Genomic DNA, 16915 nt, shown 5'->3' with positions numbered 1-16915 from the left:
TTTTGACCTTAACTGTACATTAGGAAGTACATCATCCCTACAACAGAGTTTGGAGTGTGAGAGACTGGCCTTTATGTTGCTTATATGTTATTCCAATTTAAAGCATGCCCCAAGGTGGAAATAATCTGTTTATATTCATAAGAAGTGGGGAGGTGAAGGTAGCTTGACCAGGAGACCCTTTTCTCAATTCTGTTAATGCTCCTCTGTCTTTTATTTTGTCTCTTAACATACTGGTTATCCCCAATTATGGGCTTATAATGTTTTGTTCCACTTTAACACCAACTTTAAAGGGGCAATGTTTGTTTAAACTTATCACTTTTTTTTGTTGCCAATGCTACCACTTTTATTACAGTTTATGTAGTTGTTAGGGGACATCAGCCTGACAACGAAGGGTGGAGTGTGATTGTGAGACAGAGCTTTATGTGTTTATACACCATCTCAATCTAAAGCCTACTCCAATGGGGCAACAACTTATTTGTTTATATTCACAAGGGGCGGGGAGCTGAAATTGGTTGGTTTGACCGGGAGACTGTTTTCTAATGCTGTTAAGGCTTCCTTTCCTCTCCTTTAATTAATTTTTATTAGCTGACATATTAGTTACTCTCAGTCATGGGCTCATGTTGCGCTGTTACATTTCAAGGCTACCTTTTACAGGATATGATGTGCTTAAACATATGTCACTATTTTTGTCATTACTACCAGTTATATCTTATTTTATTATACAGAAAAGTTTATGATATATCATAATGCGCTATATAAGTTGTTTTCATATAGGAGGCTCAGTGGGAGCTTGAGCGGTTTGCTCTATAGAGTACCCAATACAAACACTAATTGTGGGAATTTGTTTTGGAGGGGTACTGTGTTCACCTTGTTTTCGTATCGGACTCAATCTGCCAGACGTCTGCTTTACTTGTCACTTGCGGTTATGCTGTTGCTTTTTATAGGTTTCAGATATTCAACCTTTGTCACTTAGCGTGACTAATACCAACATTCCCAGAGGGTTAGTTGGTTGCTCAGTCAACTTTGTAAATTGGAATGTTAAATCACTTAACCATCCAGTGGAGTGTAAAAGGGTACTTACACATTTAAAACGGCTTAATAAAGATATTGCATACCTTCAGGAGACCCATCTATGCACAACAGACCATTTCTGACTGAGAGGGGGATGGGCAGGACAGATATATCACTCCAGTTTCCATTTAAAGGCTAGAGGGGCAGCCATACCAATTGATAAAAAATACACCATTTACGATGACAAGTGTGGAGTCTGACCACACAGGGCACTCCGTTATTGTGGTGGGGGAACTTAATGCATTTCCGGTCATGTTGGCCAGTATTTATGCACCAAACTGGGATAACCCTACGTTTTCGCCATTCTTTTTACTCGTTTACCAAACATGACATAACACCACCTTATTCTTGGTGGTGACGTGAATTGTGTAGTCCCCCCTGTCTTAGACCGCAGTTTACCCAAAAAGACCTCCCTGTCTGAGTCAGCACGTTCGATTCAGCTTTTTCTTAAATCATACGCCGTAACAGATGTTTGGCGGTTTCGTAATCCTGCTTCCAGAGTGTACTCTTATTTCTCCCCAGTTCATAAGACCTATTCACGCATGGATACTTTTTTGCTGGATAAAAGACTTCTTCCCCTTGTAACCAGCTGTGATTATGGAGCTATCATTATTTCAGATCATGATCCCTTAACTATGAAAATGTGTATCCCTAATACACAGTCCAGTTATTGCCCCTGGAGACTCAATCCTCTGCTTCTGTCAGAGGAAGCCTTCACTAATTCCATAGCGTCCCAGATTACAGTGTTCCTTGATATTAATCAAATCCCTGGAAATTTTTTTTAACTACTATATGGGAGTCGCTGGAGGCATATTTACGGGGCCAGGTCATCTCATGTTGCGTGAATCAGAAAAAAAATAAACACTGCATGCCTCAAAGAGCTGACAGATGAGATACTGGAGTTAGATAGGTTATATAGTCATCTGCCCTCTGCAGACACTGAAAAAAAGTATATCATCGAAGGCCGAGTTTGGTCTCCTGTCAATGCGACAGGCTGAATACCTCATCCTTAAGTCGCGACACGGGTGTTATGAACATGGGCAAAGAGCTGGACAGATACTCACTCATCAGTTGCGATAAAGAACTGCCAATCAAGCCATTCCTGCAATTAACAATGAGAAAGGCTCAAAAAAACATGGATAGCCTAAAAATAAACTGCTGCTTTCAAACTTTTTATCAGTCATTATACACCTCCGACCCATCTGTAAGCCCTTCCGAACTGGAAGATTTTTTTAAGACCCTGCATGTCCCTTCTATTGACCTTGGGATGGCTACTGGGTTAGAGGTGGACCTCTCAGCTGCAGAGATAGCATTAGCAATCAGGTCTATGCAAAGTGGTATATCTCCAGGACCGGATGGTTACCCAACGGACTTCTTCAAAAAATTCTCAGACCAACTCTCCCCTTTCTTACTATCAGTCTTTGAAGAATCAGTTTCACTAAACTCTCTCCCTCCAACCATGCACCAGGCAATTATCACCATAATCCTCAAAAAAGGGAAAAGTCCTCTTGAATGCAGCTCATTCCGCCCAATTTCTCTTCTAAACACCGATGCTAAAATCCTTGCTGAAGTTCTGGCGCGCCACTTAGAGGGGTTCTTCCCGCCATCATATCACCTGACCAAACAGGTTTTATTAAGAATCATTATTCTTTCTTTAGCATTAGATGCCTTTTGAATATTCTTTACAGCCCCTCTCCACCTGGCGTGCCAGAGGTAGTGCTCTCACTTGATGCTGAAAAGGCATTCAACTGGGTGGAGTGGGGCTATGTTTTCAACACACTGGAGAGGTTTGAATTTGGCCATAAGTTCATGTCATGGATCAGACTCTTATATACATCTCCGATAGCTGCCATGCGCACTAACAATAATCTGTCCACCTACTTTGAGCTCCAACGTGGCACGAGACAGGGGTGTCCCTTGTCTCCACTTCTATTTGCAGTTGCAATGGAACCACTTGCTCCAGCTCTGAGACAAAATACTGATAGCAATGGAATTCAGCGAGCAGGATTGGAGCATAAAGTTTTGCTTTACACGGATGATATCACAACCCCTTTTGAGCCTCCCTAAGTTAATGGTTTTACTAACAGAATTTGGCAAAATATCTGACTACAAAGTTAATATTCCGAAAAGTGGGTTGATGCCTATAGGTGTTGGGGCTGGTCGGATGACTTTAGAATCGCTTCCTTTTAAAATTAGCCCAAAGAAATGTAAGTATCTTTGGGTATGGGTCACACATAACTACAAAGATCTACACTCACTGGCCACTTTATTAGGTACACCTTGCTAGTACCGGGTTGGACCCCCTTTTGCCTTCAGAACTGCCTTAATCCTTGGTGGCATAGATTCAACAAGGTACTGGAAACATTCCTCAGAGAGTTTGGTCCATATTTACATGATAGCATCACGCAGTTGCTGCAGATTTGCTGGCTGCACATCCATGATGCGAATCTCCCGGTCCACCACATCCCAAAGGTGCTCTATTGGATTGAGATCTGGTGACTGTGGAGGCCATTTGAGTACAGTGAACTCATTGTCATGTTCAAGAAACCAGTCTGAGATGATTCGAGCTTTATGACATGGCGCGTTATCCTGCTGGAAGTAGCCATCAGAAGATGGGAACACTGTGGTCATAAAGGGATGGACATGGTCAGCAACAATACTCAGGTAGGCTGTGGCGTTGACACGATGCTCAATTGGTACTAAGGGGCCCAAAGTGTGCCAAGAAAATATCCCCCACACCATTACACCACCACCACCAGCCTGAACCGTTGATACAAGGCAGGATGGATCCATGCTTTCAAGTTGCTGATGCCAAATTTTGACCCTACCATCCGAATGTCACAGCAGAAATCGAGACTCATCAGACCAGGCAACGTTTTTCCAATCTTCTATTGTCCAATTTTGGTGAGCCTGTGCGAATTGTAGCCTCAGTTTCCTGTTCTTAGCTGACAGGAGTGGCACCCGGTGTGGTCTGCTGCTGCTGTAGCCCATCTGCCTCAAGGTTCGACGTGTTGTGCGTTCAGAGATGCTCTTCTGCATACCTCGGTTGTAATGAGTGGTTATTTGAGTTACTGTTGCCTTTCTATCAGCTCGAACCAGTCTGGCCATTCTCCTCTGACCTCTGGCATCAACAAGGCATTTTTGCCCACAGAACTGCTGCTCACTGGATATTTTCTCTTTTTCGGACCATTCTCTGTAAACCCTAGAGATGGTTGTGCGTGAAAATCCCAGTAGATCAGCAGTTTCTGAAATACTCAGACCAGCTCGTCTGGCACCAACAACCATGCCACGTTCAAAGTCACTTAAATCACCTTTCTTCCCCATTCTGATGCTCGGTTTGAACTGCAGCAGATCGTCTTGACCATGTCTACATGCCTAAATGCATTGAGTTGCTGCCATGTGATTGGCTGATTAGAAATTTGCGTTAACGAGCAGTTGGACAGGTGTGCCTAATAAAGTGGCCAGTGAGTGTATAGTCATTGGATCAGGGAAGTCACGTACCATCTCAAATTGGAGAAGGTTAGATATACTGCCAGATAGGGTTGGGTATCATTTGAACATTTTCGATACTGATGCCAAAACCAAGACCTCCAATTCGATACGATACCTAAACAATACTTTCTTGATACTATATATTATGAAAACCTTATAGGATTATCAGCAAAATACTTTTCTATACAGCGAGCACCATAATTCATTGACACATTGTGTTATTTTGGTTCTGTACTCTAGCACTTTGAGATTAAAAATGAGGTCAACAATGACAATGAGGTCAACGTGCAGACTGACATCTTTAATGTATGTGAGCCTATTTATATACATCATCATAACCGTCCTTACCTGTTTCATCATTGCTAGCAGTGGCACCAGAAGAAGACCCAGCAGCAGACGTCCCAGAGCTAAAGTTAACGTTGGCAGCAGCACGGACATTAACATTGTCAAACACTGAGCAGTTGTCCACTCGTAAATTTATCCCATCCGTGATCAGATATTTCATCATATTCGACGTATTCCCAGACTTGCATTTGATGATCGCTTTGCAGCGGTTGCATTTTACTGTGTCAGGTTTGCTGTCTATTTTTACAAACTGTAGCCATGCTTTGGAACGCATAGTAGCTCACTGAATCTTGCCCGCCAGTTTTCAACTTGAATGCAGTCACGAGACGCACACGCATACCAAATAGCTTCATGCTGATTTGTCAGTCAGTTGCCTGTGTGCAACAACGCTGGTAGTAATTGGCTGGCTGCGATAGCGTTCACGTCGTCTACCGCAAAGTATCAAAATTTGGCACTGTTTTTTTCCAAAGAGTTTGATATTCAGTAGGACCGAGATATTTCGGTGGGTGCCATATGGGCACTGTTTTCGATGTCCAACCCTACTGCCAGAGGGTCCACTAGGAAATTTCATACTATTTGGCAGCCTTTTTTAACTTTTGTTGAGGATATGGAAGCTGATAGCATGACAATGTAACCCTTTTCCCTTGTTTTTAATATAATTTCATTTTATTTGTGTTGTTTGTTCTCGTTTTATGGATGTCTGGCTATACAAAATGTTTATATGTGCATGTCTGGTATTTGGGGGGTGGGGGAATTGGTTAAGTTTTTTTCTGTGCTGTTGGACTTGTTTGGACCGGTGATATAATTTGAAAATAAAAATAAAAAGACCTTGATCAAAAACAGGAATTGCAGGCTTTGGGGTTGCACTTCGCTGTCTGGGGTGGGCTGTAACAGCAGCAGAGGGTCCATACCCAGTAAGCAGAGGGAGATGTGAGCTGAAGGGGAGGGGGGGGATTAAGGACCCAGTTGGTCCTAGTAGTCAGTATACCCAGTAATGCAGACTGCAGGGAGATTGCCCTTGGTTTCTTTGGGTGGATTTGAGAGGCGGGGGGCTGGGAATGATCCATGGTGTAGTCCTTGTTTTCCTGGGTAGAAAAGATTGCTCTACTTTTCCCAGATTTTTTTAACCCTTTCCAAATACCAGCAGTGGGGTGCTGGAGGCCGTAGGTTATGTTGGCAGTAAGCATGTGAACCCCCACACTGTTTAGATGAACCCTGTCCATTCTGAAACAGTTTCATTGCTCCCAGAACAGGTTGAAGTTGTCAATGAAGTTCAGTTTTTGAGTAGTGCTTGCAGAGGGAAGCCAGGTATTTAATGCCAGCAAGCGGCTGAAACGTTCAATTCCTTTCCATATAGTCGGGATCGGACCTGGTACAAATATCTGAGCCGGGACTTGTTGTAGAATGTCCATTAAGTGTGTAGTCTCTTTTTAACAGCTCTGAGCCATGTGTCATTCCAGGACAAGTGTCAATATATTCCAGTATTTACAATAAGTGTATCCATGCCCGGATGGATGAATAACATTTGTGGCAGTGTTTGGACCATGTCAGTAGCCATAGTGTTGGGTAGACATACAGTTTTCAAAACTTTGCTTTTGACATCTCTTATTATATGGTCACCTACCAGCAAAGCTGTCTTTGGTTTGATGTCTTGTCTAGTTTGGTTAACTTCTTTTTCAAATGTCCGGTGCGTGTTCTGCTGTGATGCTGTCTTTTTTGATGATGTGACATTGGTTTTAGCAGCTATTGATCTGTTGTTTACCTCTGGGTGCCGCTGAGAGATGCTCTTTAAGGGCTTAGCTGTATCATGGGCTGTGGTTGCATTGGTCTCAATGTTAGCTTCTGAGCTAGTGATGCTAATGCTCGCTGTGGTATTATTGTGCTTACTGACAGGCAGCTCGTCCAGAATAATAAATCTGTTCTCCAACCGCACCTCTGGTGAAACATTAGTGGAACTGTGTTTGTTGTGTCTGACTCTTTTTTTTACACCAGACATCTGTCCAGAGCTCAGGATTTGACACTGCCAGGGGTAGAACAGGTCCCTGCTCCCTGGTTTAGCCAATAGCACATATTTAAATCTATAGGCGGAAGCATGGGTGTACTATGGGTTTCCCAGTTTCACCTATGGGGGCCAACTTGTATATGAAGGAATAGTATTCAAGATGGTGGCGCGTGTAGATGCAGCGACCCCACTCGGACCAAACAACTCAGTGTTTTTGTTGTCTAATGTTGCTGATACTGTGAGAAAGAATGTCAACTCTACTGGGAAACACAAGAATAAAAACAGTATAAATAAATCAAAGCAAATCAAACATTTGTAAAAGCTTTCATAAAAAGAAAAGTTATAAGACGAGATTTAAAAGAAGCTAGAGACTTGGTTTGTCTTAGTTTGACAGGAAGAGAGTTCCATAGTGTGGGGGCTCTAACAGCAAAAGCCCGATCACCCTTTGTAACAAACCAAGACCTAGGAATAACCAGCAGGGCTCCATCAGCGGATCTTAATGGTCGAGGGGCATGTACCAGGTCAGTAAATCAGAAATGTATGTAGGAGCAAGACCATTTAAAGCCTTAAAAGTGAGCAATAAGATTTTAAAATTAATTCGAAATATAACAGGGAGCCAGTGTAGGGAGTAGTGCTGCATGATTTGGTGAAAAGAATCATATTACGATTATTGTGGACAATATTGTGATTGCGATATAATAAACAAATTTATACATATACAAATTTGACGTGTTGTGGTGACATGTAGCGACTTTCATTTGGCATGTTTTACACTGTACCTCTTTCTGCTCAATGTCGCTGAGCTTGACTCCAAAATATCTCCATATAACAGAAGTCAATTTTTTTCTTGCCACCAGTTCATCAGCGTTAACCTACTCATGTCATCAGTATCAATTTTTTCCTTCTGCACACAGCACACCGGATAGTCATGTGACCGTAGACTGCACACGCCTCACTGTCTAAACAGAGACTGATTGGTCATCTCTTAATTATGGGCGTAGATATGCAGATTGCACACAAACAGACATTCACACGTGCACATTTTATTATTTAATTAAATCACAGCCTTTTGCGGTTGTATAATTGCACAGGCTGACATCGTGATTGCAATTAAATTAATCGTGCAGCACTAGTAGGGAGGCAAGCACAGGAGTGATATGGTCATGCCTCTTTGTCCCGGTAATGAGCCGAGCAGTGGTGTTTTGTATGAACTGCGGATGGTGGAGGGAGTCCTTGCTGATACCAGAATAAAGTGCAATAAAATAGTCAAGCCGAGGATAGATAAAAACATGTACAACTTTTTGCAGATCGGCAAGTGACCTAATTTTGGAGATTAGCTTGAGCTGGAGAAAGCATGACTAAACAACATGTTTGATTTGATTATCAAAAACGAGGTTAGCATCGAATATTACCCCAAAATTCCTAGCAGCCAGCTTAAGATTACCTGACAGACCACCAAGATTAGTAACAAAACGGCTGATGGAGTTTTCGGGACTGAACAGAATGGCCTCAGATTTATAATCATTAAATCTGAGAAAATTTTCAGACACCCAGGATTTAATGTCAGAGAGGCAAGTTGTGAGATTTGCTAGGGCACTAGGATCTCTGGGTTTTAGTGGCACATATAACTGAGTGTCGTCAGCATTAACATGGTAGAGCACATAATGATTTTGAATGACCTGGCCAAGGGGCAACATGGATATAGAAAAGAGAAGGGGGCCAAGAACTGAGCCTTGAGGGACACCACAACTCTGAGCCATCGAAGAGGTAGAGTTACCCAGAACAACAGAAAAAGTTCTGTTGGTGAGGTAAGAGCATAATAAGCGAAGAGCCGAGCCCTTGATGTCAACCCAAGTCTCTAAGCAATGTAAGAGGATGTTGTGATCAACTGTGTCAAAGGCAGTACTAAAGTCTATAAGAACTAAAATCGAGCAGTCACTTCTGTCTGCAGTCAGCAGTAGGTCATTATTGAGCTTAACTAGAGCTGTCTCGGTACTATGAAGTGCTCTAAAACCAGACTGGAAACTGTTAAAAACACTATTAGTGTTCATAAAAGAAGTCAGTTGAGAAGAAATTACTATCTCCAGAACCTTAGATAGAGAAGACAATTTGGCAATTGGTCTGTAGTTACTTAGGGACAGGAGATATAATTACATTTCTTCAGCAATTGGTGAACGATGGCATGCTTAAAACTGTCTGGAAAAGAATCAGAGGCCAGGTAATTATTAAAAATTTGCAGAATAACAGGGCTGATAGTTGAAAATACCTCCTTGAGCAGCTTAGTGGGAATGATATCTAAGATGCAGGAGGAGGAGGAGTTCATATTGGAGACTAAACGGAAATTGTAATTGGTTGAAACTGGGTAAAAGAGGCAGAATTAACATGGAGAATGGAATGAATGCAAGAGCCTGATTGGATTTGGGGCCTGCTAATTCTCCACCTTATTTAAAAAATGAGTGAGAAAATTGTCGGACAACTCTACATCAGGTTCAAAAAGAGAAGTGGAGGGACCATTAATAATAAAATAAATTACCCTAAAGAGAACTTTAGGGTTGTGGTCATTTCTTAATATTAGTTCAGAGAAGTATGCTTATCTTGCATCCTTAACTTCTTTCTGGTATATTAACATTAGGATGGACAAATGTTTTTGCCCCTGTAATATTATGTTCTATGTTTTTGTCCTTGTACTGTTTATTTTCTTTTCTTTTTGATAGGGATCTCTACTAAGAAGAGTCTGGAATGAAAGTTGAAGGGAGTTGAAAGGGCCAAAATTGAAAGAACCCTAAGAGATATTTTTGATTCTCTTAGAGTTTTCACTCACATAGCCAAAAATCTACTATCCCAGACATGACTATTCTAGTTTGTAGGGCAAGTTCAGCCGCCCAAAGGTTGTTTTTTTTTTTAACTGGATTCCATTCAATTACCAAACAACCTTTCCTTTTTCCTCCATTTATTTTGACAGGTTCAGCAGTTAGCCTTGATAGTTCATTTAGTTAGTTCCATTAGTTTCATCAGGCATTATGCATTTGGTGAAAAACCTTCAAATATATATATAAAAAAAGGAAGAAAATATATGTACATGTATGCCATTGCAAATAAATGTAAATGGGCAATAAAAAATATACTCATTTGTTAATATTGTAAGAAAACAATCATTAAGCATCTGTGCCTTATTTTCCTTAATTTATGCATTTTCTCACATCAGTCAGAATCAGAATCATGTTTATTGCCCATGTAGGTTTGCACATACATGGAATTTGACTCCGATTTCGTGGCTCACTCAGTGTACTTTACATAGAATAACAGCACAACAGTCTTCCGATATAGACACAAGGATTGATTTACACAGGCGAATTAAGAGGTGATAAAGTGCACATGGTGCAGAGAATATATCAGAGATGCTGAATAGATGTTAGCAGGTTACTTACATACATGCCTGAGGTAGATAGACATGACAGTGTACCAGTATACGTACAATGTACAGTACAGTATAGTATATACTCTATATCAAATGCAAATAAAGCTAATACCCACTGCTGACATAACTCGTTGCTCAACATCAGGTAATGTATATATTTTACCACATTTTAACATAAGGCATTTTACAATCATATTTATTTAAAGTAATGATAAATTATGCAGTCCTTTTAAATAACCCAAGTCCTTTTAAGCCATCATAAACTCATAATATGCTTCAGCTAAAAGCTTAGGCAACTAATTACTATTCATAATTTTCTCATCCATTGTTTCACCACATTTGTGTCTAAAACAAACCAGAATGTACTTCAAATGCAATTAACAAAGAACCAATACCTTTTTATCATCCCCATTCCTTGTGCTTTTACTTGACAAGCATCATCAGATTCGCAAACAGATTTACAACCGATAGAAACTAGACTATAGAAAATAGACAAACTAACTGCACACATGAACATTAAAGAGTTGAACTATCGAGCCACACATAAATGGGCTACTGGCCCCTGTAGCATAAAGCTAGTGCAAACCCAAACTGGTTTGGCAGCAATGGTAATCTTCGCAAGGGAAACAGTCACTCAAATTATTATAAAGTTCAGCATCATACCGGCTGCCCATCCATACTTTGTAGATGTATCAGTCCTGCACAGTCTTACCGCAGATCATGATACTGTTAAGAAACTTTACAGTGTCTTCTCGTAGCCCGGTGTTTATAGCACGGTGTTTGTTCACTTCCAGGACGCTGTCCCTTTTGACGCTGCATAGTGCTTCTTTTGTTCTGGGCAACACTTAGCTAGATTGGTTCCATCTGGTTTGCTTTCTGAATGTTCCGTTTGGTAGTGGATTCTTGCCAAAATTTTATTTATTTTTTCATTTATTTTTATTTATGTATGTCCTATTTTATCTATATATATATATCCATTGATGGTTTCCGAAAAAAAAACAACAACAACAAAACGCTATGTACACACGCACGCACGCACGCACGCACACACACACACACACACACACACACACACACACACTTACCCTGAAACCTTTTGTTTCTCTGTACAGGCAGGAGATGCTGCATGCTTCTATGATATCAGACTGGGCCGCAGGCGGGTAGAGCATCATGACCATGCTGTTGTGAGTGGTAGACTGGCAGGAGAGAACATGACGGGGGCCAGCAAACCCTACTGGCATCAGTCCATGTTCTGGTGGGTATTTGATTGCTCCATATTTCCTCAGTGTCACTAGAGGGTTGCAACTTGGGGTTTACTTAGGCATCACATTGCCACATCTTTTCTAAACCAGAACGATAGCTACAAACCTGAATTTGTTGACTTCTGGAGTCAACTTAGTGTAACATCACTGCAGTTTATCGTGTGCAGCTTTAACTTGCTCTTCACATCTAATACTCCAATTGCATACCGCAGAGATGTCCTTATATCTCTGAAAATTGGGAAAACCACATTCTCATACAGTTTTCTTCTGCGCTACGTTCATAAAGATATTGGTTTTAGCCCCAATTCCAAGGTATGGACCAAATTTAGGCGACTTTCTGAGAATTGAATTATATAAAAACTATCTAGGGTTATGAACTGCCTGTAAGAATTGTTTAAAGTGTTCATTCTCCCAAAAAATACACGTTACCACAGTGCTCAGAATGGTAGCAATGCTTTTCAATGTGACTACTAATTTCTAGGGATGCACAGTGATATTGGCACATCATTGGTATCGGCTGATAAAGGCTTTAAAATGAAATATTGGCATCGGTCCAAAATGCTGACAGGCCGATAAGATGACACTCAAATTAGCATGCGCGATGGAAACCGTTGACCAGGCACGTACGCGACGCGCCATGTAGGCAGGGCACATAGGCGCCGATATATGTTTTCACCCGTGGGTGCCCAAGTTAAGTGACTACCACCAAGGTGATGATTGTCACAAAATCGTTTTTATTGCCCTTGCTCGGGCGGCGTGAATTCACATTCGCAGCAACCTCACCTAGTACCGGTGTGGGAAGATGGCGGCACGAATTCACATTTGCAGCGGCCTCACCCAGTACCGTCGATGCAGTGTCTTTGTCCACGTCTACGTCTAAATTTTTTTCTTCATTTGTTGGCTGGGAGAGCAGGCGCTGGATCGGCTGCGAGAGCTTGGTCTGCTGTGCTGTGGTCCCAGGGACCACGGCCTTGCCCGGAGCTGCACCCAAAGAGGTAACACCGAGGGTGATCTGACAGGACACGGAAGCGGGGCAGGCTAAACTAACTGCCAGCCCATGCAGACCGGCAGTTTCGATAACACCAAGGGTGGTCTGGCGGCGGCTTCACCTGGCATTGGCTGGTGTTTTTGATGTCGTCATGTGGAGTGCGGGGAGGTGTGTCAAGGGTGTCTGGGCTTGGAGAGCTGGCACTGGAACAGCTGGGAGGGCTTGGTCTGCTTCGTCCGGTTGCCACAGGGACCATGACCCCTGCCTGGAGCTGCGCCCGAAGAAGAAACATGGAGGACAGTCTGACAGGATGCATAATTGTGGCAGGCTAGGCTAACTGCTAGCCCATGCAGACCGGTGGTTCCAACAGTCATCCTGGCTGGTGTTTGCTTCCTTGGACAGTGATTTTTTTTTTGGTTTGGATATATGTGTTCGTTTGAATATGTGTGTTCTTGTCGTTCTTAAATGTGTATTTGTCTGTATGTTGTACTGCTGTGGGCTGGGGGAAACGGCATTTTGTTTCATTTCATTTGCGCAAGTACATGAGGTGAAATGACAAAGTGTTCCTGATTGACTGGTAGCATGGTCGGCCACACATACACTGATGAGTCAAAACATTATGATCACCTGCCTAATATGCTGTTGGTCCTCCGTGTGCTGCCAAAATGCACTGACCGGCCAAGATATGGACTCTACAACACCTTTGAAGGTGTTCTGTGGTATCTGGCACAAAAACTTAAGCAGCAGATCCTTCAAGTCCTGTAAGTTGCCAGTTAGAGCCACCATGGATCGGACTTGTCAGTCCAGCACATCCCACAGATGCTCAATCGGATTGAGATCTGGAGAAATTCGAAGCCAGGGGAACACCTTGAACACTTCCTCATGATCCTCAAACCATTCCCAAACATTGTGTGCAGTGTGGCAGGCACATTTTCCTGCTGAAAGAGACTTCTGCCATCAGGAAATATCATTGCCATGAAGGGGTGTACCTGGTCTGCAACGATGTTTAGGTAGGTGGTACATGTCAAATTGATGTCCACATGAATGGCCATACTCAGGGTTTCCCAGCAGAACATTGACCAGAGCATCACACTCCCACGGGCTTGTCATCTTCCCACAGTGCATCCTGGTGCCATCACTTCGCCAGGTAAATGGCCCACATGTTCTCGGCCATCCACGTGATCGAAAAGAAAATGGGACTGATCGGACCAGGCAACCTTCTTCCACTGCTCCAAGGTCCAGTTCTGACACTCGCGTGCCCAGTGTAGGTGCTTTCAATGTTGGACAATGGTCATCATGGGCACTCTGACCGTTCTGCGGCTATGCAGCCCCATACGCAGCGGGGTGCTATGCACTGTGTGTTGTGACACATTCTTCCCTTAACCATTATTAAAACTTTCTGACTTGTGCCTCAGTAAACCTTCTGTTAGTCTGAAACGGACGGGATAACCTTCGTTGCCCTCATGCTGCGATGAGCCTTGGGTGCCCAACGCCCTATCGCTGGTTTGTGGTTTGTCCCTCCTCAGACCACTGTCGGTACATACTCACCACTACTGACCGGGAGCACCCCACAAGCCTTGCTGTTTCAGAAATCCTCTGACCCAATCGTCTGGCCATAACAATTTGGCCCTTGTCAAAGTCACTCAGGTCTTTACTCCTGCCCATTTCTCCTGCATCCAACACGTTGACTATGAGAACTGATTGACCTTGACATGTGCCCTTGTTTAGTTATGATAAATACTATTCAGTTCACCAGTAAGTAGTCATAATATTTTGGCTCATCAGTGTATACACATACAGACACATACACAACAGATGCACAACATAAGGAATGATGGAGGAATGATCCTTCCTCTGAAAAATTTAAAATGTAGCTACTATTCAGCATATCTTCTGATCACCTTTTACATGTTAAAGGAGTGACCTAGGTCCAGATGTGGGCTACGAAGCTATTGGGATTGTTGACAGTAGCCTCCCAACAGTTGGAGTATTTGCCAAAGCTACTGCCAAGGATACACCTAAAGCTGCCACAGAACAGTCAGGTAGGATCATCCACTATTTCAGTTAAAGTGTTCTTAATTACATGTGTGTGTGTGTGGGGGGGGGGGTCAATTTAACTGGAAGAATCGGAGCCACATTGAGTCTCTTTTTTTTTTTTTTACTTGATTTTGCTGCAGGAACTGGAATACGATCAGAAAGTGAGACTGAGGAAGTGGCCACAGTCCCAGTGGCCTCTTTAACACCTGCCCCCTCTCCACTGGAGAAGGATGACTACGGCAAAGGAGTGATCTTCTACCTGAGAGACAAAGTGGTGGTGGGCATTATCCTATGGAATGTGTTCAACAGAATGCCTATCGCAAGAAAGGTTAGCACTTCCACTTCTGGAAAAACTCATTTAACTATCTCTGTCACACATGTTTAAATACCGGTCAAGTTTATGAAAATTTGTTTTTTTGTTTTTGTTTTTTTGTCTCTACGTGTCTTATTTGTAGATCATCAAGGATGGTGAGGAACATGCAGATCTCAATGAAGTGGCCAAGCTGTTCAATATCCATGAGGACTAGTTCCATTCACACTAAGACTGAGTGCGTAAGTGATGGTGTGTGAGTGGACCATCACCACAAATGACGGCTTTGAACTTTGACAGTCATCGCCAGACTTTGGAGGACCCAACTGATAATGTACGCATAAAGAGAGGCTTTTCATATTTTTGTTGTATGTCACATTGCTGGGTTACTTTCCAGTATATGGAATTTGAAATGGCTGTTCCTCTTTTTCTATTTTTTCCCCAGGAGAAATTAAATCAATCTGTCTTTAAATTGCCTCTTCCGTGGCCATATTTACTCATGTTGCATATTGTGATCAAGGTGTAACTGCACCCCCTCTCCCGCCGAGTACCGCCAGCCTGACAATTTTGAGCATGAGTTTATGTTTTTCTGTGTGATCAGAGCAGCTTGTAATAAGTAAAGCTGCAATAAAATATTTTAAATTGAACTGAACCCATATTTTTAACTATTCTCCAATATCAACTAACATACTGTTTAACATATTTGTCTTGTTTTTTGACCAATCCAGGGAACTTGTTTGGTTTGAGCATTTCATTTGCCTGAACATAGTCAAAGCTTTCTCAACCTTATACTGAAAATAATTTGAATGAGGTCACATTTAGGTTAGTAACTGAGCTCAGAAAGTCTGGATTTTCCTCATATTAAATGGGAATAGGCAGTCGTGTATAAAAGGGTACCTGAAGAGGGTGGCCGGGTAGTGTAGCGGTCTATTTCATTGCCTACCAACATGAGGATCACCAGTTCGAATCCCCGTGTTACCTCCAGCTTGGTTGGGCGTCCCTACAGACACAATTGGCCGTGTCTGTGGGTGGGAAGCCAGATTTGCGTATATATCCTGGTCGGTCAGGGCGCCTGTTCGGGGGGCAGGGGGGAATATCATGATTCTCCCACACGCTACATCCCCCTGGCGAAACTCCTCACTGTCAGGTGAAACGAAGCAGCTGGTGACTCCACATGTATCGGAGGAGGCATGTGGTAGTCTGCAGCCCTCCCCGGATCGGCAGCGGGGGGTGGAACAGCAACCGGGACAGCTCGGAAGAGTGGGGTAATTGGGCGGATACAATTGGGGAGAAAAAAGAAAAGGGCACCTGACCAATATGTTCTGCAGTTTGTGGAGGCATCAAACAAGAAGGTCTGGAATATGCGCCGAAGAAACTGGCTACATTAAAATTAAGGTTGGCCTACGTATTCACTCTAGAGGTGGAGATGCTATGCAGCAGGCATAGCATTGTTGGTAATATGTTAAGGTATTGTTATTTTCAACATTCTTACTCTACAGGACACTTTGGACCCTAGATTTCAATGCGGAAAGGTCTTTCAAGTGTAAAGGAAACATCTGCAGTCACAACCATGCATCTCTTTATTTGTCATTAATGTTACATGAGGAAATGGTTGAGTTGCCTCACTTCTCCTGTATATAATTATATAAATTCTAGCTTCCTTGTGGATATTAGAATCTTTCAGGCTATTTAAAGATGAAGTAATTATCCAGCAAGCAGAAGACATCCTTGCAGAGGGGCAAGATAAATAACCTCTGGACATGTAATTGCACTTAAAGAGAGGTTGTCAGAAAAAGAGCAACCTCGTAAAAGAAGTTGAGCAAAATCCCTATACTATTTCTACTTAAATGCATACAGCACAATGTACTTTATAAGTCACCTATTGAATTTACCTTTATACTGTAAAAAATCCTTCAGTCAGCAGTCTTTAGGATGCTTGAATTCATTTATGAGTTGGTGAAAATCAATTTTAAATTATAATTTCCATATG

The 16915-nt window shown here is 42.4% G+C and overlaps 1 protein-coding gene across 4 annotated transcripts in view; it reads left to right on the top strand.

Annotated features, from left to right (window-relative positions):
* Positions 1 to 15572, top strand: part of aifm1 (apoptosis inducing factor mitochondrion associated 1) — a 45652-nt gene extending 30080 nt beyond the window's left edge. For all 4 annotated transcript variants that reach the window (XM_056285398.1, XM_056285397.1, XM_056285396.1 and 1 more), the window contains 4 exons: positions 11441 to 11583; positions 14496 to 14620; positions 14756 to 14943; positions 15071 to 15572. In XM_056285398.1, the coding sequence (XP_056141373.1) occupies positions 11441 to 11583; positions 14496 to 14620; positions 14756 to 14943; positions 15071 to 15142 (528 nt within the window). In that variant the 3' untranslated portion in view covers positions 15143 to 15572. The remainder of the gene's footprint in view (positions 1 to 11440; positions 11584 to 14495; positions 14621 to 14755; positions 14944 to 15070) is intronic.
* Positions 15573 to 16915: the final 1343 nt, after the last annotated feature.

Source organism: Lampris incognitus, chromosome 8, assembly GCF_029633865.1.
Source record: "Lampris incognitus isolate fLamInc1 chromosome 8, fLamInc1.hap2, whole genome shotgun sequence".
Taxonomy (NCBI): domain Eukaryota; kingdom Metazoa; phylum Chordata; class Actinopteri; order Lampriformes; family Lampridae; genus Lampris; species Lampris incognitus.
This window is presented reverse-complemented; position numbering and strand designations above follow the sequence as displayed.